Source organism: Kogia breviceps, chromosome 15, assembly GCF_026419965.1.
Source record: "Kogia breviceps isolate mKogBre1 chromosome 15, mKogBre1 haplotype 1, whole genome shotgun sequence".
Taxonomy (NCBI): domain Eukaryota; kingdom Metazoa; phylum Chordata; class Mammalia; order Artiodactyla; family Physeteridae; genus Kogia; species Kogia breviceps.
Window position 1 is genome coordinate 19,320,031 of NC_081324.1, and position 27,075 is coordinate 19,347,105.

The 27,075-nt window shown below is 35.3% G+C and overlaps 1 protein-coding gene across 4 annotated transcripts; it reads right to left on the reverse strand.

The window, feature by feature from the left end:
- Positions 1–577: 577 nt before the first annotated feature.
- On the reverse strand, positions 578–26,978 carry C15H18orf54 (chromosome 15 C18orf54 homolog). 4 transcript variants are annotated; one of them, XR_009331308.2, is made up of 10 exons: positions 26,765–26,975; positions 26,099–26,195; positions 23,860–24,188; positions 22,369–23,151; positions 21,671–21,821; positions 18,319–18,421; positions 11,078–11,209; positions 9,674–9,744; positions 3,087–4,195; positions 578–2,035 (listed from the first exon to the last, which is right to left on the reverse strand). XR_009331308.2 is itself a non-coding variant. In XM_067016118.1 (9 exons), the coding sequence occupies exons 3-9, from the start codon at positions 24,140–24,142 to the stop codon at positions 4,123–4,125; spliced, it is 1,596 nt and encodes a 531-aa protein (XP_066872219.1). In that variant the 5' UTR covers positions 24,143–24,188; positions 26,099–26,195; positions 26,896–26,978; the 3' UTR covers positions 605–4,122. The 4 variants fall into 4 exon arrangements, 3 of the variants coding, with proteins under 3 accessions (XP_066872219.1, XP_066872220.1, XP_066872221.1); XM_067016118.1 differs by having other exon boundaries at positions 605–4,195; positions 26,896–26,978; XM_067016119.1 differs by lacking the exon at positions 578–2,035 and having other exon boundaries at positions 3,616–4,195; positions 26,881–26,956.
- Positions 26,979–27,075: the final 97 nt, after the last annotated feature.

Here is a 27,075-nt window from a genome sequence, read left to right on the forward strand (position 1 = left end):
GTCTGGACAAACCAGTAAACTGTGCCATCAAGTGGACTGCAGCTACCCCTTCAACAAGCTCTGAACCCAAATCTTAGCTCCTTCTTACAAGGTTGTCCTTCCTTGAGTACTCCCCCTTATCTCTGGGGTACCATATGGAGCTCTCTTACATCTTATCTCTTTTGTCACAATTTTAAACTTCTTTTCCCCCTGTGGAACCCAGGAGAGAGGGAGGCAGCCAGGTCCAGGGAAACACCACTTCTTCAGCTGCTGCAAATGCTGAACTCCTGGGAGTCTGACCAGTTTAAAACTTTTTTTTTATATTAAGCTTCTCTTGTTTACAATCACTGTGTGGTTTCTGTTTCTAGATTGGACCCAGACTGATAGTTTCCCATCAAGCCAGGCTCAAAGAAGCAACACAATGAAAACCAGCCACTGAAAGTTTCCCTAGACTTAGTCCTAGATCTGTAAAATAGTTCATGTACCTGAAGAAATGCAGAATATATAAAAACTCAAAAATCTTAAAAGTTTTGAGGGCTCAAGAGGTTAGAAAGCTTATAGCCAAGTCATCCAAAATACAAAAACATTAATCTTATTTGATAAACTGTATTATCAAAAAAGAAATCTCTTCCATAATAGGTTTAATTTACCTCATTTTACAAAGGATTTGCAGGACATCACATAAATAAAAGACATGGTTTCTCCTATCTTGAGCTTACAACCTCATATAGGAAATTAGGCTTAGAATGATCAATTAACACTTTAAATTTACATGTTTCTGGTTATACATCGTTATGTAAGAGACAATATCAAGGAGACAAAAGAAAATCAATCATCTAGTATTTTTTGAGACATTTTCTCCCCTAGGGACACAAATTTGCTACAAGAGGAATATCAAAAACATAAACAAGAAATATAACAGCTAAATGAGCGATGGGGAAGGAAAATGGAGAGCCAACCTACCAGAGTTTGGAAAGTGAGAATGTTTGGAAAATTAAGTATTAACTCTGTCAGAGCTTTAAAGAAATGGCAGAATAAGCTTTAAATAACCAGAATGAAAGAAAACTGAGTATTTCAAGTATGGGAAATAATATGCATAAAGGTGAGAATATACATAGAAAGTTTGGGAGAATCTGAGTAAAGCAATTTAGCTGCAGCAAACTTGCTGAAATAAATCAGTAAGATTACAGTGGCGGTGTGTACAACAGTATCTTGTAAACACGAAGTCAGGATGTCTTTGGATGTATGAACTGAAAATGAGGGGAAGAATGGTTAAGGGTGAATAAATACTAGGAGGCAAATGGACTAGAGTTTCAGTTAATGTAATGAACTTGCTACATTGTAAAACAAAGTTATTAAAAAAAAAGTTATGCAGACATGTCTGGTCTATGGTAAGGACAATGTAGAATAAACTGGGAGGGTAAAAAACTAATATTTTTTGTTCAAAAAAGGAAAATGATCTTAGCCACAGATGAATTTTGTTCCCTTTCATGCTACTTGCCTATTGTCAAGTTTACTTCTTGAGAGCACTTCTAACAAAGAGGTTTTGAGACATAGTGAAAGGTGGGACAGGAAAAAAGGAAACAAATTCAAAGTTATGAGCGATTCCACATATTCAAAACATAGGGGAAAAAAAGAAATCTTGTCATGATTTATCTTCAGGCAACATTTTGGTATAACTGCATATGATTTAACAAGACATTATCCCAAACATTGAATACTAAATAACCCCCCAAATCCACATTTATAAATTTCAACAAGAAATAACGTGACTAGAGAGACATATAACCGAAACAAACCCAAGAAGACAGTTCCTCAGTTTGGTCAGAAATCTCTCTGAAGCTGAAATGAATTGTCCCAGAAAAAAACTCAGAGTTCTTACTGATTAACAAAGAAAATACAGTTGAGTTTCAAGTCTTCACATATGCATCACACTTTTATCCTTTGATCTCAAATAATTTTTGGAATTAGGTTAAATTTCTTCATGCTCAATTAAAAATCTGAAATGTCTTATTAAAATTTTATCACTTTTTCTATTTAGTATTTTTCAATATACCTAAAAGAGAGAAAAAGGTTGATAAAACTTTGTATTCACAATTCTATTTTTAAAATCTAATTGTTCTCATCTGCTTTAAATTCCCAACTCAGCAGTCTCAATACTGTTGTCTCCTTTTTTTCCTCGGGAAATCTCAAAATAAAAAATACTGAAATATTTAACAATTAACTAAATCAATTCCTTTAAGAATTTATTGAACATTTATCATTCACATTTTTTTCTTGTTTGAATCTCCTATATATATTTTTGAAAGGTTAGAATTAATCATTTAGATAAAGTTCTCTTTTTTGCTAAAAAAACTTAAACTTCCATATTTAATACAAAAGGAAAAATACTCTGGGGTAAGTATAATCAAGTTTCTTAAAATACTAGTTATAACAAAATTTTACAACAGGCTTATCTAATTTAGTACTGGATATATGTTCTTGCAAATGGGAGCACTAACCAAATCAGTGCTACTCAGAGTCAACACAGCATAATAATCCCTTTGGAGATGCTTTCTAGGTATACTAAACATATTATAAATGATCAACACATAATATGTAATTATCTGATATCTTTGTCTGCTCTGCCTTTAGAATTCGTTGAATACTGGATTTCACTGGAACATGCTCCGCTCAGATCTATGTTCATCCACTTAAAATCTATCTGCACTTTTAACGGCCAACCACATTTCAATCATCAAAGTAATGTCTTGTTCGATTGTATGCAAACTACCTGCTGTGAAGCAGAAGACCATATCAGAAATAAGAATGTCTGTGGCAAAAACACCTCCACAGAGTAAACAAAACAAACTTATTAGCAAGTGACTCTCAAACTGGGCAAAAAGAATAGTACAGTGACTGACTCACTAGGCAAGGAAAAAAAGACAGGATTCACTCCAGTCTTAGATATGTAAGTTCTATAACAAAGGTCTTAGATAGTGCTTTAAGTTGGGGGGAAAAATTCTTTGACCCAACGTACTTAGAAATTCCTATTTGACAGTGAAGCTACTTATTAGCAAAAATGCTCCAATTTGGGTAGTGTTAATTTGTACTATTTGTATACATACCTATTCTTTAATTTCATCAGGCTTTTTTAATATGCTTCACCATGTCTTATGAATTATTTCTTCATTTTGTTGGTAAAGATGCTTTCTGCTTATTAGATGCTCACTTGGTAGAAGTTGCAAAATTATAGAGCTCTGTTCAGTCCTAGCTAGTGACAAACCTTAAAGAAAGTTTGCTTTAAAGAAAGTTCAGCACTTACAAAATAGTTTTAAAATACAGAGTTACTTTCTAATTTTCCATATTCATTTAAGTTTAGTTATCAAATTTCATAAAGCAACTGGCCACTGATACAGTTTTTACTAGTTTGAGCTAACCTCAAAACTTAAATCTGGGAAATAATATCAAAATATTAAAATCTCAAATATACCCCCCCAAAATATTTTATAAACTGTCAAGTACTGTCAAGATTATCTTACATAGAATCAAAGCATTAATTAAATGAGGTTTTCCTGGAATTCACAATATAAAACATCCTTTTAGCACTGCATCAATTAATGTTATTTGCAAATATATTCTTAAATGTTTGCTTTATGAAACTTGAAAGTAACATACTTCCATATGGATAAGATACACCTTAACAATTTTGACATTCCTCAAGCTCCTTAAGTGGATACTAACTTTATATAAAAGAGTCTATTTAAGAGATTTTGGATAGAAACCAGGAAAAGCTTCTTAATGATCCAGAATCAGATGATAAAATGATGAGGAGGCTGAAGAAGTTAAGTCCATGTAAACTTCAAGAAGGGAAATCATCCATCTTTGACTATTAGACATCTGACAGCCTGAAGACCAAAGTCAGACTAGGACATATAGTGTGGGTCCTTACAGTTCACCTCCTGGTATTGTGGCACAAAATGAGGATAGGCCACAAAAATCTATGGACATTTTCAAGTCTGGATTTTAAAAAATATATAATACTTGAACCAATCACAGAATAATATATGGCTTCTAATTACTTTGTCAGTTTAAGCAATAGGAAAAAAAAATACATTTTTGTTCTGTGGTGATTACTTATTGGTTAGACTTTTATTTTCCTCTTCACATTTTCGGTGACTGTTTCCCACTGGAATCATCAACCAGGTCTCTCAGGCGAGATAAATGGTGCAAAGCCCTTCATTAAAAAGTATAAAACACATTATAAACCAATATTAAGGACTGAATAAGTAATGCAAAAAGAAATGGTGATTACATTGTTTCTTAACTTCAAAATTAGTATGAGAGATGTTTATGGAATAGTTTTAGTATCAAAACTGAAAACTTTCCTTTATAAAACCTTGCAATCTGAATAACTGAGGGTTAAAATACTTCATCTATAATTCTATAAACACTGACTTAAAAAAATTATATGTTTGACATTTAAGGGTTTTTTTTTTTGGAAAGTGTGCCAAGTAGCCTAATAAGAAACAATAATAGGTATCATTTGTGTCACACTTAAAGCAACTTTTTCATTAATTTTGCAGAATGAAATGATACCTTCTGATATACTGTATATATCATTTAAGAAATAAAGGACATAATTCATTTTTAACATGTACATTCAAGGCAGCTAAATTTAAATAGCACTAAAGAATCAGTTACAATTGAGGAAAACTCATTTTTATTGAGCATGGGGGAAAACAAATGACAATTACATTGAATAATGTAGTATTATACCAACAACCTGGTTTTTCTCAATCATCCCTCAGACAAACCAAGAAGATAGGAGCCCTTAACTTTCTAGTCTTCCTCTAAAATTATTCTTCCAGCTTTCTTTCTCCCTTACCCTTCAGATCCTTGAGTATCACTCAGAAAATATCAGTTAATCAACCATATTTCAGATCTCTGATAAATACGAGACCAAGAAAAACAGAAATAATATACCAGTAATGTCTAAGGTGAGAAATTAGTGAGAAGTTACTGGAAGGTGGTGACTATAACACCTTATTCTACAGTCTCCAACACAGGTTCAATTGATGTATATTAAATAAAATGCATCTTCCACTTTACCAAGGATAAGGAGATGGAGGAAATTAGTAGTGTTAATTACTGCATTATGTCTATTTCCCTGTACTCTATTTCTTAGACACTTTTACTCAAATGTATTAAGAATCTGAATTCTGCCATCCTTTTGGCAGCTTCTGTTAATTTTTGAGATTGTCATCTTCATTAACTAAATGACAATAACTCACCCAGAGCTACTAAGCAATCAGAGGTAAAATTAGACTTTATTATTTCTACATCCTATAGTAATATCTCTCTACTTAAAGAATTATTTTCTTCCTACAGACATATTTATGAGGAAGAAGATAATCTGTAAATATACTTGGGGCTTATCTTCCTTTTTCTTTTCAGGCTGTGATTCAAGAGAAATAAGATGACAAGTGGCTAGAATCTGATGTTACTGTTTACAAATCGGAGGGTCAACAGATCCTTTAGATTTAGAGGGTCTAAGAAATTGGATGGGGAAAAAATCATCTTTATTTTCACAAAATGCTACCTCTAAATTAGCATTTCCTTCCATTATGAATGTAAGCAACAGCCAAAATCTGTGACCTCATATGCCATAGAAATCAGAGGTATTTTCATATCACATTATAGTCATTGCAAGTATGTTTTATACTCATCACTACTTCAAAATTACAATAGTTATATAAGAGTTACAAAATTACAACAGTTATTAAACCCACTGTTAAAACATACATCCTCTAAGTCTTTCTGTCTACAGTCCAAAAGTTCATATGACATAACTGGCCAACTATTAGACAACTTTAAGTCTAGTTGTTCATCCACCAAATAGTGAAGTCTCACTGATAACCCAGACATCAATGCCTTCCAATATTCCCTTTCTTTAACTGTTTGCTGATCAATATGTGAAAGGTAAGTAAAAGAGCACACCATGGTTTAATGCATTTATTCAAGTTATGCAAAAGGCCTTCACACTAATACATGTTTTTACAAAATGAATTTCAACTTACCTGTATTTTAAACGTATTGTCTTATTTTAAATGCAATAAAGAGAAGCATATATTATTAGAAATGTATTTTAATATTTTCATAGTTAATTCACTATAACTGGTTTCCTTTCTAATCCCATATAGTATATTTTATGTCTTTAAAACAAAATGTCAGGTAGAAAGGGGAGTGGGTAATAATGGGAAGGAATACAAAAGCTAAGTAGAAGTGTGAAATCTTCAGTCTCCCTACTTCAGCTATTCAATCATTTGGCAGTTCCTTTCATCTAACCTCTATCTCCGTTTTGAGAATAAAGTGATCTGTTTAGAGAAGAGTCTATCAAAAGTGATTGGTATTTCAAAGTTAAGTGTAGGGAGAAGGGAAGGATAAAATTGTAGAAGGAAATTATTCTTGATTTTCTTCTCTCAAAAAGTGAAAAAGCAGGCTAATGGGGAAAACATTAACCTAAGGGTTGTATTACAACATTGAATAGTCATTCACCTTAAAAACTGAAATTAAAAAACTCATTTCTTATTGTGACAATGCATCTATTGATGATCATTCAAGTAAATACTAATCAACCCACAGAAACTCAGTAACACTGATTATGTGATGGCACTTTAGCTATACTTTACTCATTGACGTCTTACATTTGTTTTTCTACTAGTACTACTTACTATACTGGCTGTTCTCCTAAATACTATGTTTACTGGCCTATAGTCAGCCTAGTATCCAGCAAGAACTGAATGAAAGGCTTTTCAGAACAAATTGCCTACTATTTCCTAGATCTAAGTAAAGTATGAGCACATTAGAATAAAGAAAAATATTTGCTTTAGGGTCAAGTTTTGCAAGTCTGAGAGCTAATTCTGTGTTTCCCTAGTGTAGAATGAAGACCAGAAAATTGAGCAAGAAGAGATCTGAGAAATGAGACAATTTTCCAGCTATCATTAAGTTTGGTTTTCACAGCATGGCCTTTAGTATTGAGAATTACAAAATCTTACACATTCATCTCCAAATTACATGTAAAACAACACATTCTGAAGCCAAAAACAAATTATTTGTGGATGACTGATGATTCTGCAATCATCTACTACTGCTCACCTTTACAGTATGCAAGCAATATACAACTGCTCATTTTTTACGACCAGCCTAAGCACATGACATAATAAAAGATTCTAGAAAAGGCCCTTGTTCAAAATCTACAATTTTTTCACTTGCTTAAAGATAATAATTTTAGTATGTAAATACATAAGACAAAGCTAAGTGTTATAGGGATACAAAACAATTACAACTTTGATTCCTACTAAAAGCAAAATCCCTCCGGGAAAAATAACATTTTAAGCTGCTACCAATCATTTTATGCTTCAGATACAATGAATCTTTCTCAGCTATTTCTAATGAGAGAACATAAGAAAACTGAGTTTCCAAGGGAATAAAAAGAACCCATACTAAGATCCTGGAGTTTCCTAAGGCTAATGAAAGATATTTTAAAACTGGTCAGCAATCCAAACAGAAAGAAAAGAAGTTATTTGAGGAATGGGGAGAAACGTAATAAGAAAGCACCCAAGGTATAATCTGTAACTTCTGAAAAAGTTGGGTCTATTTATTTTAAAATATGAAAAGACCATAAATCTAAACAGAACATTCTGCAGTCTAGAAAGAGAAATTCTGAGACTGAATTTTTTTTTTTTTTTTTTTGCGGTACGCGGGGCCTCTCACTGTTGTGGCCTCTCGCGTTGCGGAGCACAGGCTCCGGACGCGCAGGCTCAGCGGCCATGGCTCACGGGCCCAGCCGCTCCGCGGCATGTGGGATCCTCCCGGACCGGGGCACGAACCTGTGTCCCCTGCATCAGCAGGCGGACTCTCAACCACTGCGCCACCAGGGAAGCCCTGAATTAATTTTAAATTATCCTTAAAACAGTCAATCTAAAGACTGAAAATAACGGGGGAAAATGTACTAACGTGCTTTTGTAAGTCTAAACTTACTTCCTAACAGTACAAATGCCTTACTGATAATACTTTTGAAATGTAAAGTAAAAGCCAAATTCAGATTTGCTTCAGCTGCTCCAACAGAATCAAAAGCTAAAAGTCATCTAACAAAACATGAATCTCACGCCTTAAAAATGGCATTCTATATGTAGCAAGACTACTGATTGCCTACGCTAGAAAGAAGTTACTACTATCAAAAAAAATTACAGAAAATGGTAAAAGCACCTATAATCAGTATCAATTTTTGTGGTTATTTAATTACTTATGGCTCAGGGTTCATTTTCACCGAGAAAAACATCTTCCAGGGTATGAACTTTAACTCGGAAAACACATTTACGCCTTTGACACAGGTGTTCATATCAAAGCTTGAGGTCATCTACTTTGAATTTTAAAGCAGAACGAGGTCTTTATCCTAGATAATCAACTGAGGCACTGTACCTAGTCTAAAAGGATAATGCACCACTATCACTAATGAGAGGAGTGTTAGGAACACAGGCTATAGAATCAGACTGTCTGGTTTGAATCCCGGTGCTGTTTTACTAGCTATGTAACCTTGGGCAAGTTACTTTATTACTTGATTTTTATTACTTGATCTGCATTATGAAGATAATAATAGTACTTAACCTCATAGGGTTGTGAAGATCACATGAATTACATACAAAAGCACTTAGAACACTGATACTTGGTAAATGCTCAATAAATGTTAGTTATTAGTATCATTATTCACTGAATCCTATTAAATATGAAACACTATATCCAAGACTATGTCAAGCTACAAAGAAAGAGGCATTAATTCTACCCAGAATACTAGAAGTAGAGGGGAAAAAATAATCACACATATATACATATTTTTTTAAGTATGAAAACAAAAATGACACATATATCTCATGACAATTAGAGTCATAAGTTTACATGTCTACTGTTTCACTTTTCCACCGCTTCCTTAGGTAAGAGAATCCTAAGCAAATTCTGAAAGGACAAAAGGTAGACCGTATTTGTTTAGCCCCACTTACAGTCAAGCAAAATGGTGTTTGTTACAAAGTAAAAAACCTTAAACTCAGTATTCCATCTTTTGAGGGCACTTCATATTCACACGATCAAATCCATAAAATAAATATCCATCTCTTCTACCAATATCATGACTATAGGAAATTCTTCCCAACTTTTTAAGACATGTAACTAAGAAAATAAGTAGATTAACACCTTAGGGCATTTAGACCTATCTTTATATCCAGGACATTATATCCACTTAAATTTCTGTGGCAATATGTCAAATAATGATATACTTACTTATGATTATTTATCTCTTCTAGAGGGAATATATGACAACACATTTCATGTACAAGTTGTTCTTCCAGAATATCCACACCAATACTATCTCAAATTGTTGGTATTACTCAGATATAAAAAGAGAATTTCCCTAGGTCATTCACATCTATTATATTTTAAGTGTCTACAGTTATCCCGTTAGGCCCTAGGAACATTTTAAATAGAAAATAGCACAAGTTTAAGAGAAAATTTCAGGATTAAACAATATGCTCTGAGAATCTTAAATATACCTAGCACACCTCCTCTTCCAGCTACTTTAATTCCATCCTGTAACCTTCTGATTCCAATCAGAGATGTCTGTATCCAATAACATACTCAGAAATTAACAGAGAACACTTACTTTTGAAGTGACCTATTAATAGGAGTCATACTTTCCTTCAACTGTAATTTAGAGAAATCATCTTCTGAAACCTATTATTAAAAACACCAAATACAATAAAACAGTGAAAATATTCTATAATTATACACTTAAATGCTATTTAATATGTGATTAATAAGAACATTAAAAATATTGTCTGCATTCCCAAGGAAATACTTCTAAGCAAATAATTTTCAGTAAAGCATTAAATATATATATATTTTTTTTATTCTAAAAATACTACAACTTTTTCATCTTGCAACTGTCCTAAAGTATGCTTCTAAATGTTTGTTCATTAAATATCAAATCTTGGCTTGAAATTATGACTTTACTGAACAAGGCTTTCTCTCAAGAATGTTTAAAAGGGGAAGGAAAAGAAGGATGGATTGCACTGTATGTTAGTGTGATGATCATCAGAATGTAAGGAGAAAAATGAAGAAATACAACTTAAGTGAGTAGCACGTGATAGTTCCTAAAATCTAGTACACTCACTTGTAATGAAAACTGAATTTTGTAAAGCTCTACTGAATAACAAAATAAACAGTATCAATTAAAATGTATTAAGTATTTTCCAGGTATTAAGTTTTTACCAGGTGCCAAGCACTATAGTAAGTACTTTCTATAGTTTGTTTCAATTTGTCTTCTCAACAATCTCATTTTACAGAAGAGGAAACTGAAATTAAGGAGGTTAAGTGATCTGTACAAATACTGCACTTGCTAGTAAGTGGCAGAATTAGAATTCACAATCGGGCTTGGGAGAACATAAGCTAGGTTTGTAAACACTATACTACTGTGAGGAAAATTCGACCCCTATGAAATATCAGCCCAAAGCAGAAACAGATTTCCAAATTCCTAGGAAATATACAAAAACACAATTACTTTAAAATAAAACTTTACATAACCATATTGAGTCAATAAACACATGGTAACAAAATTAAACGTCAGATGACAAAAGTAATGGGGAGAAGTCTAATGTTGAAAGGTTCTCTAGGCCACCTCAAATATAAACACAAGAAGTTGGACTAGACAGAATAATTTTATAGGGCATTTTAACAACTCTTACAATCCTTTCATCTACAGTTTTAATAACATCATATCTAAATACGATGTTGTATTTATAACCATAAACTTAATAGAACAATCCATTGAGGGGTGCACAACTGCAAAAATCTTACAGTATTAAATTTGAGTAAGTTACTTTCTAAAAAAGAGAATAACAGTTTAACTCTACGACATGTGTTATATACCATGCTTATTAACATAAAATTAGAGGTCAAGCTAAGAAAGACCTAGGAGGAAATCTTATCCTTCACAGATCTCAATTCACATTCATAGATCTCAATTCACATTCATAGATTTCAATTCATAAATTAAGTCTGTGCTTACTTGTTTAATTTCGCCTTTTGGCTCTGTGGTTTTATTCCAATTAAAACTTTCTTGCACTGCTTGAAGATTAAATAACATTTGTTTCAGGGCTTCAACAGGACCATGATGTTTCCCTCCAGAAAGAGTACAGCTCTAAAAGTTAAAACAGATGAATGATAAACCATCCAAATTCAGAAGGGGAAAAGTTGTATTTTGTATTATTTCCCCACAATATAAAATTAATGCAAAATCCAAATAATACATGTCAATAAAGTGTTCCAACAAATCAAAACTGTAACTCATAAACCTCCCCTTACCCAGTCACTTAAAGACAATCATTATTAACAGCTTGGCATATCCTTCCCAGTCCTTGTTCTTTTAAAATGAATGGTACATGTTTACATTTGCAATGCATTCACTTAGTACATTTAAAATTATAGATTTTTAGAACAGAAAGGTCTTCAGAGAGCAGGTAAGTCAGTATGCTCTTTTCAAGTGTGTAAATTATGCTGGTTATCAGCTGAACAAGGACTAGAATTTCAAATATCATATGCTCTGCACACTTCCAAATACCTTTTCACACAGGGAATGCTGGTTTTTCACCTCTTTATGGACCACACATTCCTTGCTACCTTAAAAACACTCACACCTCGATTACCACTGATCTTATCTGCATCCAAAGAAGGCAACAGCACTTAGCCACATAAGGTGGTCAGTTAAGAGAACCTGTGCAGGATATTTTTAAACTCCTTTTTAAAAGTCTTACCTTTATTTTTACATCTTTCAAATGAGTTGCTGTGTCCTGATAATCATCCACAAAGTGGAAAATAGGCCTCTTAAGATGTCTATAATTTAAAATATTTCAACATAGACAGTATAACATATATAGGAAGTTAAGCATAGTGGCCAAAAAGATTTTAAAGGCACTCTCCATAGTTATATGAACAGGGTATAAGAAACAGGTGTGGGATCGGTCAGATTGGCCATCATCAAAAACTCTAGAAACAATAAATGCTGGAGAGGGTGTGGAGAAAAGGGAACACTCTTGCACTGCTGGTGGGAATGTAAATTGATACAGCCACTATGGAGAACAGTATGGAGGTTCCTTAAAAAACTACAAATAGAACTACCATACGACCCTGCAATCCCACTACTGGGCATATACCCTGAGAAAACCATAATTCAAAAAGAGTCATGTACCAAAATGTTCATTGCAGCTCTATTTACGATAGCCAGGACATGAAAGCAACCTAAGTGTCCATCAACAGATGAATGGATAAAGAAGATGTGGCACATATATAAAATGGAATATTACTCAGCCATAAAAAGAAGTGAAATGGAGTTATTTGTAGTGAGGTGGATGGACTTAGAGTCTGTCATACAGAGTGAAGTAAGTCAGAAAGAGAAAAACAAATACCGTATGCTAACACATATATATGGAATCTAAAAGAAAAAAAAAAAGGTCATGAAGAACATAGGGGCGAGACGGGAATAAAGACACAGACCTACTAGAGAATGGACTTCACGATATGGGGAGGGGGAAGGGTAAGGTGTGATAAAGTGAGAGAGTGGCATGGACATATATACACTACCAAACGTAAAATAGATAGCTAGTGGGAAGTAGCCACATAGCACAGGGAGATCAGCTCGGTGCTTTGTGACCACCTAGAGGGGTGGGATAGGGAGGGTGGGAGGGAGGGAGACGCAAGAGGGAAGAGATATGGGAACATATGTATGTGTATAACTGATTCATTTTGTTGTAAAGGAGAAAGTAACACACTATTGTAAAACAGTTATACTCCAATAAAGATGTTAAAAAAAAAGAAACAGGTGTGGGAACGTAATAAAATGGTGCAGCTCCTGTGGAAAACAGTAGGGTAATTCCTCAAAAAACTAAATATAGAATTACTACAATGATCCTGCAACTCCCCTTCTGAGTATATACCCAAAAGAAGTGAAAGCAGAGATTCAAGCAGGTATTTGTACACCTATGTTCATAGCAGCATGATTCACAACAGTCAAAAGGCGGAAGCAACCTAAGTGTCCATCAACAGATAAATGGATCAACAAAACATGATACATACATACAATGGTGTATTATTCAATCTAAGAAAGGAAGGAAATTTTGACAGATACTACATGGATGAACCTTGAAGGCATTATGCTAAGTGAAATAAGCCAGTAACAAAAGGAACGATATAGTATGAGTCTTCTTATATGATGCTATGGATTGAACTGTGTCCCTCCCCCAGAATTCATGGTGAAGCCCTAACCTTGAATGTGGCTGTATTTAGAGATAAGGTTATAAGGAGGTAATCAAGGTTATGTGAGGTTATAAGGGTGGGACCCTGAAACCATAGGATTAGTATCCTCATAAAGAGATACTTAAGAGCTCAAGGAAAGGCCATGTGAGGACAAAGTGGGAAGGTGGCTTGTATGCAAGCCAGGGAGAGAGCCTTCACCAGTAACAGAATCAGTCAGCACCTTGATCTTAGATTCCCCCACCTCCCAAACTGTGAGAACCAAATATCTGTTGTTTAAGCCACCCAGCCTATGGTATTTTGTTATGGCAGCCTCGGCAGACTAAAACATATATGGTTCCTAGAATAATCAAAGTCATAGAGACAGAAAGTAGAATGGTGCTAGCAGAGGCTGGGGGTAAAGGAGGATGGGGAGTTAGTATTTAGTGGGTAGAGTTTCCGTTGGTAAAGCTGAAAAAGTTCTAGAGATAGATAGTGGTGATGGTTGCACAACAATGTGAAGGTACTTATTGCACAGAACTATACACTTAAAAATGGTCAAAATAGTAAATATTATATATACTTTACCAAAATTTTTTTAAAAAGAAAGAAAGAAAAAGAAAATAAGGATCCAGTTCCGCCTATACTCCTAGAACCTTGGAGACAGCACCTGAGGCATTATCTCTAAATGATCTGCATCCAGCCACTGGTTTAGAAGAAATTCAGGTTGCCTAATGCCAACCATAAAAATTACAAAAGCTTGCCTCTGCAATTTGCTATGTCTGCCTTGAGTGAACTTTTCAGGCAAAATTGTGGTCAGAATACCAAAAAAGAAAAGTACAAAACAGATTATATGAACTGTTCTGTGCCATTCACGAATGAATGTTTAATAAACGTTGGCATGTTTGATAGAATTTGTTGAGACTTCTCATTAAATCCTTGTAGTGAATGTCTCTGAATACGTCTTTTTGTATAGTATAGCTCTGACTCTCAGAACTATAGTAATGTTTCACATATTCAAAAAACAATTATTTAAACCACATAAAATGTGGGAATAACCCAATTTACACAATAAAAAAAATGAGCCACTTAACAGCATTACAAATGAACAACATGACCACACTGAAAGGAGTTGGGCAGAAAATAATTAACCACGGTAAGTTTGGAAAAGAATATTTTGACTGGCTATTGTAAGGCAAAAGACAAAAAGAACCACACACAAATAATATAATCTAATTTGTAAATGTGTTTCTTACAGCAGTATGGGTTAGCAATTCTGAAACTAGGCATACGCTAAGACTGAAAAAATAAGTAAACCTATTATAGATAATAAGAGTAAAGATTCTCACCAGATGAGAAAGAAGTTACAAATAAGGAACAGAGGGGTTAAAACAAACCCTGTGATATTGGACGGGAATCAGTAGTATCAGTACGAACTCATGATTTTATACCTACATATAAAATATACATATGTAAATAGATATACAAATATGTATGTGTGCACGCGTGGCTTAGTAAACTTATGTTTCCTAAGTCTGCCTGCTGAGGAAGTCTAGAATAAATAAAAACCCAGCAGCAGGGCTTCCCTGGTGGCGCAGTGGTTGAGAATCCGCCTGCCAATGCAGGGGACACGGGTTCGTGCCCCGGTCTGGGAACGGGAAGATCCCACATGCCGTGCAGCGGCTGGGCCCGTGAGCCATGGCAACTGAGCCTGTGCTCCGCAACAGGAGAGGCCACAATAGTGAGAGGCCCGCATACCGAAAAAAAAAAAAAAAACAAACAAACAAACAAACAAAAAAACCCAGCAGCAATAAGCACACCTAGTGCCTAGATCTCAGTTTCTAAACACCATTTTCCAATAAAAAGAACCATGGCTCCTCAGAGAAGTGCTCAAAAAAGCATAGGGACATGTCAAAAGGACACAGGAGCCAACCTGAAGCAACTCTTTATGGCCTAAACTAAAACAATTTAAGCAACAAAATAAGTAATAATATTGTATTGTATTAAACCTAGAATAAAATAAAATATCTATGAGTCCTAATATAAATAGTTGAATAAATAAATGGGGGAGAAGGAATAGCTCTTCATTACAAAAGAATTTCAATTAATAATGCAGACAAAAAGTCAATATCCACCAATGGATACTAAATTAGTAGATGAAAGTTTGATACTACTTGCATAGTCTCACAGTATCTCCCCTACGATATTTATTAATTACAAGGGGAAACCATGTTTTACTAAAGAGAAAACCAGTAGGCACCACGTGTTCAAGACTAACATTACAAGTATTAATACATTATAATTTTATATATTACATATTATTGTATTAATATATTGCTCTGGACTGAACGTTTGTGTCCCCCCCTACAATTCAAATGTTGAAGCCTAATCTCAATGTGACAGTATTTGGAGGAGGGGCTTCTGTGAGGTAACTAGGTCATAAAGCTAGAACTCTCAAGAGTGGGATTAGTGCCCTTATAAGAAGAGAAACAGAGAGCTTTCTCCCTCTCTGCTCTCTGCCATGTGAAGATACAACGAGAAGATGACCATCTGCAAACTAGGTAGCAGGATCTCACCAGACACCTTCATCTGGACTTCTCAGCCTCCAGAACTGTGAAAAATAAATGTTTGTTGTTTAAGCCAACTGGTCTATGGCATATTATTACAGCAGCCTGAACTAAGGAACATATCAATATTACCAATGATATCAATATATCATGAACCCTCTGATATGATGCACTGAGAAGGGCACAGCATGATTTCTGTTGCATTCTTGCCAAAAATTCATAACCTCATTCTAATCATGAGAAAACTTCAGATAAACCCAATTCAGGAACTATCTACAAAAAAACACAACTGACCAGTAACTTCAAAAGTGTCAAGGTCATGACAGACAAGGAAAGACTGAGGAACCATCAGACTGAAGTAAATTAAGAAGACATGACAACTAAATGCAATGCTGGATCCTGCAACAAGACACTGGTAGAAAAACTGGTGAAATCAGAATAAGGTCTGTAGTTCAGGTAACAGTACTGGGCCTATGTGAGCATTATGATACGAGATGTTAACATTAGGGAAGCTGGGAGAAGAGTGACAGGAACGACCTCTATTATTTTTGCAACTTTCTGTACATCTAAAATTATTTTAAAATAAAAAAACACCGTGGTAGTGAGGTTGTGTGTGTAAAGGCATAAGAAAAGGGATTAATTAGTTGGTTAGTATTTAACAGTCATCCATCTCAAACTTTGAAAAACTTAGGCAAATCTGTGCCTCTACCAGCACTCTTTACCCAAGTAAATTGTACCACCCAATCTTTAGTTGCTTGGCTCAAACATCTTGGACTCATCCTTTGAATCCTCTCTATCTCCATCCTACAAGGTCACCTTCAAAACACATCCCAAGTCTAACTATTTCTGACCACCTCCAATGTACCCACCTAACCCAGGCCTTTACAATTCCTATCCTGGAAGACTGCAAAAGCCTCCTAACTGGGTTCCCTGTCTTTCTCTAGCTCCTTTCAAGGTCTATGTTCCATACAGCTGCCTGTTTATATTTTAAAATGTAGATCTGATAATTTCATTCCTCCAAAGTACTCCAGTGACTTCTCATCTCGCTAAAATAAAACATAAAATCTTCATTCCATTGCTTACATAGCTACATGATCTGACTCCTGGTTACCTCTCCATCTTATCTCTTAATCATTCTTCCTTGTTCATTCTGATTGAGCTACACTGACTGGATTCTGATATTCCTTGAACATGCCAAACACTTTTCTGCCTTGGGGTTTCTGCACTTACTATTCCCTCTACATGTAAAGTTACTTCCCTATGGGTACATACACGGCTTATTCACTCATTTTAGGTTTTGGCGCAAACATCACCTCACTAGAGAGGCCATTCCTACCTACTCTAGTTAAAATTTCTCTATCCCAAGTAATTTTTCTTCATAACATTTGTAGTATTCCCTTATATACTATATTTTAATATAGCTTATCTCTCCAACTTGGAATAAAAAATCCAAGATGCAAGGTTTCTTCTCTCTTATTTACTATTAGGAATACAGTTCCTAGAAAAGTGCTTGGTATCCAAATATTTGGCAAATAAATATTTGATAATTAAGCTTCACTTAATCAGCATCTGCTATAGTATCTTATACAGAGCTCTAAGGTCAGAGACTTCCCGGGGGTCCAGTGGGTAAGACTCTGCACTCCCAATGCAGGGGGCCCGGGTTCAATCCCTGGTCGGGGAACTAGATCCCACATGCATGCCACAACTAAGAAGTCTGCAACCCTGCATCCCACAACTAAGACCAGGTACAGACAAAATAAATATTAAAAAAAAAAAAAAAAAAAAAAAAAAGAGCCCTAAGGTCAGACATATTCTGACAGCCTCTAGTTTCTCTAGTAAATTTCACTGAAGGAATAGATGTATATTGTATTAAAAGTTTTAGCTAATTTTTGTTTTGAGTGTTCAATCTCTCATATCTTCCAGATGTTAAAATATCAAGTGGATTTCAATATTTAACAGCCATGGCTTATACTTCTAAATCATATTATATATCATTCCTTATGTGTACATATACACATTTACACTTTATTTTAGGGTTATTTGCAAGATACACATATGCTGATTTTATAAAGCTGGATAATAAATTTCCCATTTTAAATCATAGGAATGTATAATTGCATCTTAGAAACATAACTCTCAATAAGCAACCGCCCTATGGGAAAATATAATTTACTCTATAAGGGTCTGTTTTATATGTTTTCCAGAAGAAAAAAAAAAAAACCATTGTAATGACAATTTAGGCTCCCTGTAGAGTTCAATCCCAGGTCACTCTACTTTAGAATACTAAAATAAAATTATCAATAATTCTAGGAGTGATGTTATGGATGTGTGTTGGGAAAGAAGGGATTTGAGTGATTTTTTGTTTTATACTATCTAAATAACTTAGAAATTATTATCTCTATACATTAATCATAAATATTCTTTTAATAAGTTAAAAAGATTTAACATCACCCACCTGATTATCATTATTTAAAAAGTCTTCAAGGAACCCGTCAGCATACTTTGCCCTTGAAGTTTGTTGAAGAAAATCATCAGAGTTAACCGGAACAGGAGATTTGCTAGGATTTAAGGATATGAGACAGCAAATAAGTTCCCAATTTACAAAAATTAGACAGTATATAACTGATGGTTATCATTTAAATTAAAGTGGTCACCACTAAATAACCATTAGGATTCATATTGATGCTGTTTAGTGATTCCTTTACCTTCTCCCTAAACTTCTTCCTTCATCCCACCCTATCTCCTTGCTTCTCCTTTAAAGCTTTAAGGAAAAACGATAAAGAAACTGAAGACATTAGTCTCAACTAAACAAATAAGCCTTCAAATATAAATATCCTCCAAAAGCTCATTTGTTTGAAGTAAGCAGTGCATTTTTCCAATTAAACATTGTTAGTTACTCAATATTAATATACAAAACTGCCAGAAATTTAACAGTTTCTACTGGGATGGCAGTTACATGCTCTTCTACGTCAAAGCAATAGGACAGACTTCTCCCCCAGAACTGGCACATATTAACATAGAGGACAGATTAAAGTGGGAGAAGGATCAATTTTGAAATTAAAATTCCTGAGTTCAAATACCAGTCCCACTCACTTATATGACTTCACAAAACTTTATATCTTAACTTCAGTTTCTACATTTGTAGTCCCACTTATGTTACAGAAGTATTGCATAAATTAACTCTGTATACCTGGTACATTGAATAGAGCTCAATAAATAATAGTTTCTATCTTGATGTTCAAGCAGAAGGAAAGGGCATCCCCAGCAAAAGTTAAAAATTTTCCCCAAACCAAATTCTATTAGTTACAGAGAATAAAGAAACTCATTTTTTCTTTTTCATTTACATATCAATAGAAGATGTGTCTCTAACTCAAGTACTCAGATATCTAAGAATCTTCTTAAAACATTTAAATGTCATAATGCTAATTTTTTCTCAATAATTAGCAGCACTTCATTATTGACTCATTTGATTTGTAATTTACTAGGAACTTTTTCTCGCTTTCAAGTAGTCTTTTCCCCCATTCTTTACCAAAGAGTTTGAACATCCACCAACTATCAAAAAAGCATTTACCTGATTATAGAAGATGGGTGCTGGATACATAGGGAATCATTATACTATTCTTATACTTTTGTATTTGTTTGAAATTTTCCATTATAAAAAGTTAAACCAAAAAAAAAATTGTCTGGCTGTAGTTATTCTATCTCTCAGCACACTACTTTGAGTATTTCCCAGTCAGTTTTGTTTCTGATGACAGATTGATAATAATTTGTCATTATCACACTGAAGTCAGGTCTACTCCTTCTTCTCACACCATCATTAATTTAATGTAAAACATATCCATCATAATATGAATTTCATCTTCCAAAAACCAACTACTGTACCATAACGTACTAGGGCAAACCATTAATAATAATTATACAAGTCAGAAGTCATAGTATCTAATTACAAAATACATTTGATGCATTCAAAAATTTTACTCTTTATTTAAGCATCTCTGATACGATTTGCTCACCTATTTTGGTTCCATTTGAAAGCAAAGTATTGCAGCTATAGGATTTTACAAATATAGATACAAATACAAATACAACCAACTGATAAGAAAATAAGAAATTAGTAAACATGAAAGATAAGTTTAAGAATTAAGTGAGCTAATTATTAACCCAAGTTTTTTTTTTAAAGTTATTAATGAACCAACAAGTGCGAAATGAAGCTAAACAAACAAAAAATACTCTCGATGATCATCATCACTATTAAAATTTTTAAGAGAGCATCATAAATCAGAAACTGTCCTAAGTACCTTATATTTACTTATTTTTTTGAACACCTTTATTGAAGTATAATTGCTTTACAATGGTGTGTTAGTTTCTGCTGTATAACAAAGTGAGTCAGCTATATGTATACATATATCCCCATATCCCCTCCCTCTTGTGTTTCCCTCCCACCCCTCTAGGTGGTCACAAAGCACTGAGCTGATCTCCCCGTGCTATGTAGCTACTTCCCACTAGCTATCTATTTTACATTTGGTAGTGTATATATGTCCATGCCACTCTCTCACTTTGTCCCAGCTTACCCTTCCCCCTCCCTGTGTCCTCAAGTCCATTCTCTACATCTTTATTCCTGTCCTGCTCCTCGGTTCAACAGAACCATATATACATTTTTAGATTCCATATATATGTTAGCATATGTTATTTGTTTTTCTCTTTCTGACTTACTTCATCCTGTATGACAGACTCTAGGTCCATCCACCTCACTACAAATAACTCAATTTCACTTCTTATTATGGCTGAGTAATATTCCATTGTACATATTTGCCACATCTTCTTTATCCATTCATCTGTCGATGGACACTTAGGTTGCTTCCATGTCCTGGCTATTGTAAATAGTGCTGTATATTTATTTTCTAATCAACTGAATCCTCACAACCCCGAAGTAGAAGTAATTTGTACAGAGTCTCAGCAAGGAAGTGACAGAGCCAAGATTCCAAACTAGAATTAGTCAGTGTCCACTTACAAAAAAATAAGATGTTCAACTGAGAAGCAATCAAAAAAAGGATTCAGGAATTAACAGACTCTGTCTATAACAGAATGAAGGCTTAGACAACTGAAGATAATAAATTATCAGAGCCTAAGGCAGGATACAGGATTACAAAGAATGCATTTCTGATGAATATACGTGTAATAATATCACTAAAAGAAACTTTCATACCTAAGCTCTCGATTCTTCTTCTATACTCACATTCACAGGTATCTAGGTAGACACTTTTTAAATTATTCTGAGAAACTATGGCATAGAAAGGTTAAGTACACAAATGAAAACAATCTTAGAAACTGCAAAAATTTACCATACAAGAAAATGCACCATTATTTACAGAAAATAATGACTAAGAAAGTAAACTGTAAATGAAAAGAAATGAATAACTCTAATACATTGAGAGAATACAGAGGAAGAAAAAACTTAATGTAAAAAAAGTAACAAGAATTTCATAGCCTTCTCCATTTGCAAAATAGTTGCTTTTGGTTCTAATTCCTCATATTTAATATATATCAATATTTTACAGTGCAACAAAAGGACCATGTAACAAAGACAAAAATTATATAATGTACCTAAGATTATGAAATATTATGCCATCTTGTGGTAACAAATGAAAAATGCAATTTAAAGCAAGCAACACTGAAAGCTATGCTCTACAGAATTACCATGTTATTACCACTGTTAATTATCATTGTTATTTAAAAAATAAATCAGATGTCCACATGACATTCTTCATTTGGAAAACTGAGTAATTTTTCTATTGTAACTTACTTACAAAGTAACAGGGATATTTTCCCATGATCTTTCTGCTTCAAGTTTATCTAATGAACAATGACTGTCATCCTTTTTCATAGACTTCGGTGATTCTTCAGTACAATGCTCTAGATTCCTCTTGGCCTTCAGGATAAGCAATTCAATTCTGTCACCTAATTTAAAAGATCACATTAATTCTTTAAGAAAAGAAATAAATGCAAAGCACAGCAAAACCTCACAAAGGCAACAAGAATTCACATAATTTGGAATACACACATATCTGTAATAGCAAGCTATGTTAAAATGTGACATCTGTTGTGACACAAAGAAAAAAAGAAAAGACATTTTCCAGTCACAAAATGCTACATAAATGAAGACCATAAGAGTTCAAAACAGATATATCACTTGATGGTTACATCAAGAATATGACATAAAAACCCCTAGATGTGAGGTCAAATTTATAGCACTTTCTTTGGTTCTTAAAAACAACAGGGCTTCCCTGGTGGGGCAGCGGTTGAGAGTCCGCCTGCCGATGCAGGGGACACGGGTTCGCGCCCCGGTCCGGGAAGACCCCACATGCCGCGGAGCGGCTAGGCCAGTGAGCCATGGCCGCTGAGCCTGCGCGTCCAGAGCCTGTGCTCCGCGATGGGAGAGGCCACAGCAGTGAGAGGCCCGCGTACCGCAAAAAAAAACAAAAACAAACAAACAAAAAACAATTACCACTGAATGGCTTTTTGGATCCTGGGAGAAGTGGATTGTCACACTGACATTGGCTATGTCCAGAATCATATTTACATTCGTTAACTAATCCTTTATCATCACTCAAGGAATGTGAATTGTTTGAAGGTTCAAAAGAATATTCAAAACAATCTAATTTATTCATTAGCCGAGAAGTTCTTTGTGCCTGGTAACTATGCCTAGGGGAACAGTGATCTTCTTTAAATATCTGATAAATCCTTTGACTATTTGTATCGGGCAGCAAGTCTTGATTGTAGAGCCAGACTGGGTATTTGAAATCTGGTATACTCGTTATCCCTGAAACATTAAGGTCAGACTTCTGGCTAGTGAGCCATCTTGGGTAATTCTTTTCAAGATTGTGTTCTGAACTGTCCCTAAAAGATGATTTCTTGTTAAAAGATAAAGATGGTACAGAAACACATTTATTAGCCTTATCCACAAGTTTTGGGTTCTTCAGCCTACCACGCTGCTTTCCTTTTACATTTGTGTATACAACCGGGGTAACTAAGTTATCCTTGCCCAGGAGAGCGGCTGGTTCTTGAAAATGTTGATTCTTTTCACTGTTGGATGAACTCAGTCTTCCACTACGTTTCTTGCTTTTCTTGCTAATTCCATGACCTGCTCCAACATAAGTGAAAGAAAACGATCCATCTGCTGGAAGTTTTAATAGATCATCAGTTGTTAGGCTAACGGAGTCCATGTCATTAATAGTCTGTCCTCTACAGGATAAGGACAAATCTTTTTTGTCATCAAGATTTTCAAAAGCTGAAAAACAAAGCATAGTTCTGTTTCTCTTCCTGTATCACATATAAAAATACTTCATAATATTCAACAGTAAATGAAAATTAAGAATTAAGAATCATGTTTGTCATTTTCCCTTCTGGAATATACTACCCACTTCTAAGAGTAGAATGTAAACTTTTTCCACACTAGGGGCGATTTTGTAAGTGCTCAGAAAAGTGTTAACTGGATTATCAGCAGATGCATTTTCCAAACTTGTATTCATGGAAACCTTACCAAGGAAAAACCCTTTACATCTTGTGAATATTACTATCCCACAGAATACAGATCAGGAAGACTAATATAGCCCTATCCCATCAATTGGAATTGATCAAGTATAAATTCTGAAAGGCTGAGATTTGTTTAAAGTCATTAAGCTAGTTAATGAAAGCTAGAACCACCAAGTCAATGCTATTTCCATTATGCTATAATAGAATGGCTTATGCGTTTAGGATCAGCCATCTACTATTATTAGTTACATTTCATGAGCTTCTCCTCCAAGGTCAAAAGGGGATCTTACCTGAAAACTCCTGAGAACCAGAAAATTACAAAATCATTTAAGAAATATATCCAGATCTCAATATTACAAGTCATTTTTACCCCAAAAGAAGCATTTAGTTTTCCAAGGCTACAATACATCTCTCAAAATGCTTTAAATCGGTAGGCAAAAAGAAAACGAAGAATAAAGCATACCATTCTTTGGTTTATAAACATAGTTGGAGAATTCTGGCATATTAGCAGAACATTTATCGATGTTAATCTTTCCAGTGCTTGCACCAAGATACATTTGGCTTAGATCAAAATCATCAATATAGGCCTGTAGAGCCTGAGATGCAGAACTGTACAGTCTATCCTTATACTGAAAAGAGCCATCAGAGTTAGAGGAATTACTACCACTCAGGTTGCAGCTTGCTAACAGAGAAGATACTGAAGATCCCCGAGAACAAACTCTGCACTTTGTATTTAATTTTGCCATGGCTTCCTCAAAATGCGTTATTTCTACTCCTTTCTCTTAGAAACAACTGTAATACAAAAACAAAAGGTTAAAGTTCCAATTGAAAGGAATAATAGCTATACACAGAGAAATTACTAAATCTGTAAATGTTTTGTAACTTTCTTTAAAAAATAAAATCCATTATCTATAAATTATTTTTAGGTAATGCACATTATAGATTATCTGTTTTAATTATTGTGAATTCCTTCATCATCAATTTAGAAAACATTTATTGATCACCTATTATGTGCCTGAAATTATGTATACAAAAATCATATAAGACTATGTATAGAAAGTACCAAGGGAAGAATACTCACTTTTTTTTTAAAGTCCTAAAAGCTACTGATGTACAGTCTTTTCTTATGCTGATATAGTAGTCTATGACATCACAATACCTAACATTCCCCTATACAAAATATTTTTCAATTCTTAAGCCTACCACCACGTGCTGCACATAGTAGGTGCTTGATAAATTTTTAAAAGGCATCAAATGACGTAGCTGAAACAAGAAGGAACAATGGAGAATACCCACCTTCAACATTTTAAATGCCAATATGTAACTTTAGCCAACCCCTTCCCCCAAGACTTGAGAAAACAAAATAATATACAATATTCATTTATAAAGAAATAAACTGCAAGTCTTACCATATAATGAGCTAGCAAAATGTTCTTTTCCTAAAATAACACTGTCAATAATCATTTTCTGACATTCTTTTTTTTAATCTTTCTTTCTTTTTTCGGTACGCGGGCCTCTCACTGTTGTGGCCTCTCCCGTTGCAGAGCACAGGCTCCGGACGCGCAGGCTCAGCAGCCATGGCTCACGGGCCCAGCTGCTCGGCAGCATGTGGGATCTTCCCGGACCGGGGCACGAACCCGCGTCCCCTGCATCGGCAGGCGGATTCTCAACCGTTGCGCCACCAGGGAAGCCCCCTGACATTCATTTTTGATACTATCCTCACTATTTTCAATTCTTACGTAAAATGGATTCAGCCCACCTCTCTTTCAAAGGAGACTTAATAGTTTGGAAATTGGCTTAATGTATTCATCTGTTTTTCCATTATTAAAATTGAGAGAATTCCAGTCTACCTTAATATAGCAACAATAGGATCTATATTTGAAAACCTAAGAAATAACAGAATGAACAGGCACTACTTCAGTAAATAATATGACATTCTTTTAGAATTAAATCAGTGGATTTTCTGAAGTAAAAATGAAAGCTTAATGTCTAGGACTTAACACATGCTATGATGTTATAAAATTAATATGTTTAATTTTGGGCTATAATTTTTGGAACGTTTAAGTTTTAACAACTTTTAATGTAATCTTAGTAACTGTCAAATTTGACTTTAAAATACTGAGAAAGTTTTCCGTTTAAGAAGAAAAGAGTAAAAGGTCAGAGCTGGCACTAGTCAGTGCAAGCAGCAGCAGAACATACGATAATGGTTATTTAGCCTCTGATTTCCCTGAATGCTGTGATACTATCGGTATACCTCTAAAGAATGGCTAGGCCAAGTCAGCTCTGCCCTTTCTTCACCCCTCACTAATGATTTTAACTTTTCTCAAGTAAACATTGCTTGGATAACAAACCTGACCAAACGTTTCCTCCCTTATTGCAACACAGGACAGGTTACCGATTTTATAATTTATTTTACAAAACCTTGAAAACGAAAACAAAACCCTAAAAGGGAAAGCTGTTGGATTATAGTGCTCAGTAAGTGGGTAATAACATTTATCTTAATTCACAGGAGGCAAAAAGGAAATCCACAACTTAATTTTTATTGTGCAAAGTTTCTAAAAGTACACCAAAGAAGAAAGAAAAGTTTAATCAACTCCTGTGCACCCATCATCCTGCTTCAACTACCAACACAACGAAACTCTATCCACCCACTTCTCACTTCCGCCACAGAATTATTTGGAAGCAAATTCCCTGCATCTTACCATTTCTTCCGTTAACACTTCAGTGTGTATCTCCAAAAGGAATTCCATCATTCCGACGAATAGAACGTTAGCACGAGTGGCCAGAGATCTCTACTACCTTTCATTCAAAAACAGAACGTAGAGCGTTAAATTACCAATGAGAATATCTCACAGGAAACGCAGAACTCTGAGAAATAACAGCTCTGATTTATGTTATCAAAATAAACATGTGTTTGTTCTGCAGCAAAAAACCAAGAATTAATGACCCTGGAAAACGAAGATCGCTGGCGCCCCTGCAGCGGAGCATCTTCGGCTTCAAAGCTTCCGCCCTTAACTAGGAAACACCTCCCCCGGGGATTCCAGCACCCACCCCCCCACCGCAGTCCCAGACACAGGCTTCTCACAAACCATTCATCAGACAACAAGAGCGAGCGGACAGTTTTGCCGAGGTGACGGCCCCTAAAGCCCAAGACCCTGCCTCCCTGCCCGCTTCAATCGCCGACAGCGCCTCGAGGTCCAAGTCAGGTCCTCTCGGTCCCGTTCCGCGACCCACCCATTAAAGTTGCCCGCTTTCCACCAGGACTCTCATCCCGCCCCCTCCCTCGGGAGACAGCCCACCCCTCCCCTCGGGCTGTCAAAGGATGGGACGCCTTTCGAAAATACACGCCCTTTTCCGGCCGAACTCACCGACGAAGGCCCGAAAAGAGAGAAAAGGGCACACGTCCTCAACTCTCCACCCAAAGCCCTGGCCTGCCACCCGACGGGAGACGCGACAAAGCGCCCAGACCCGGACGCCACCCGACCTCAGGCTCCGCTACCTAGCAGGTTCCTCCGCCGTCACAGCCGAGCGCATCGCCCGCGCTCCCTTTCAAACTGACCCAACATGGCGCTGGCTTGCGGTGCGCATGCGTGGCGCTCGGGCGCTGGGGCTAGAAGGGCGAGGGGCAGGGCGTTAGGTCGCTCTTCCTGCTGGGAAGTGTAGTTTCTCCCTCCTGGTC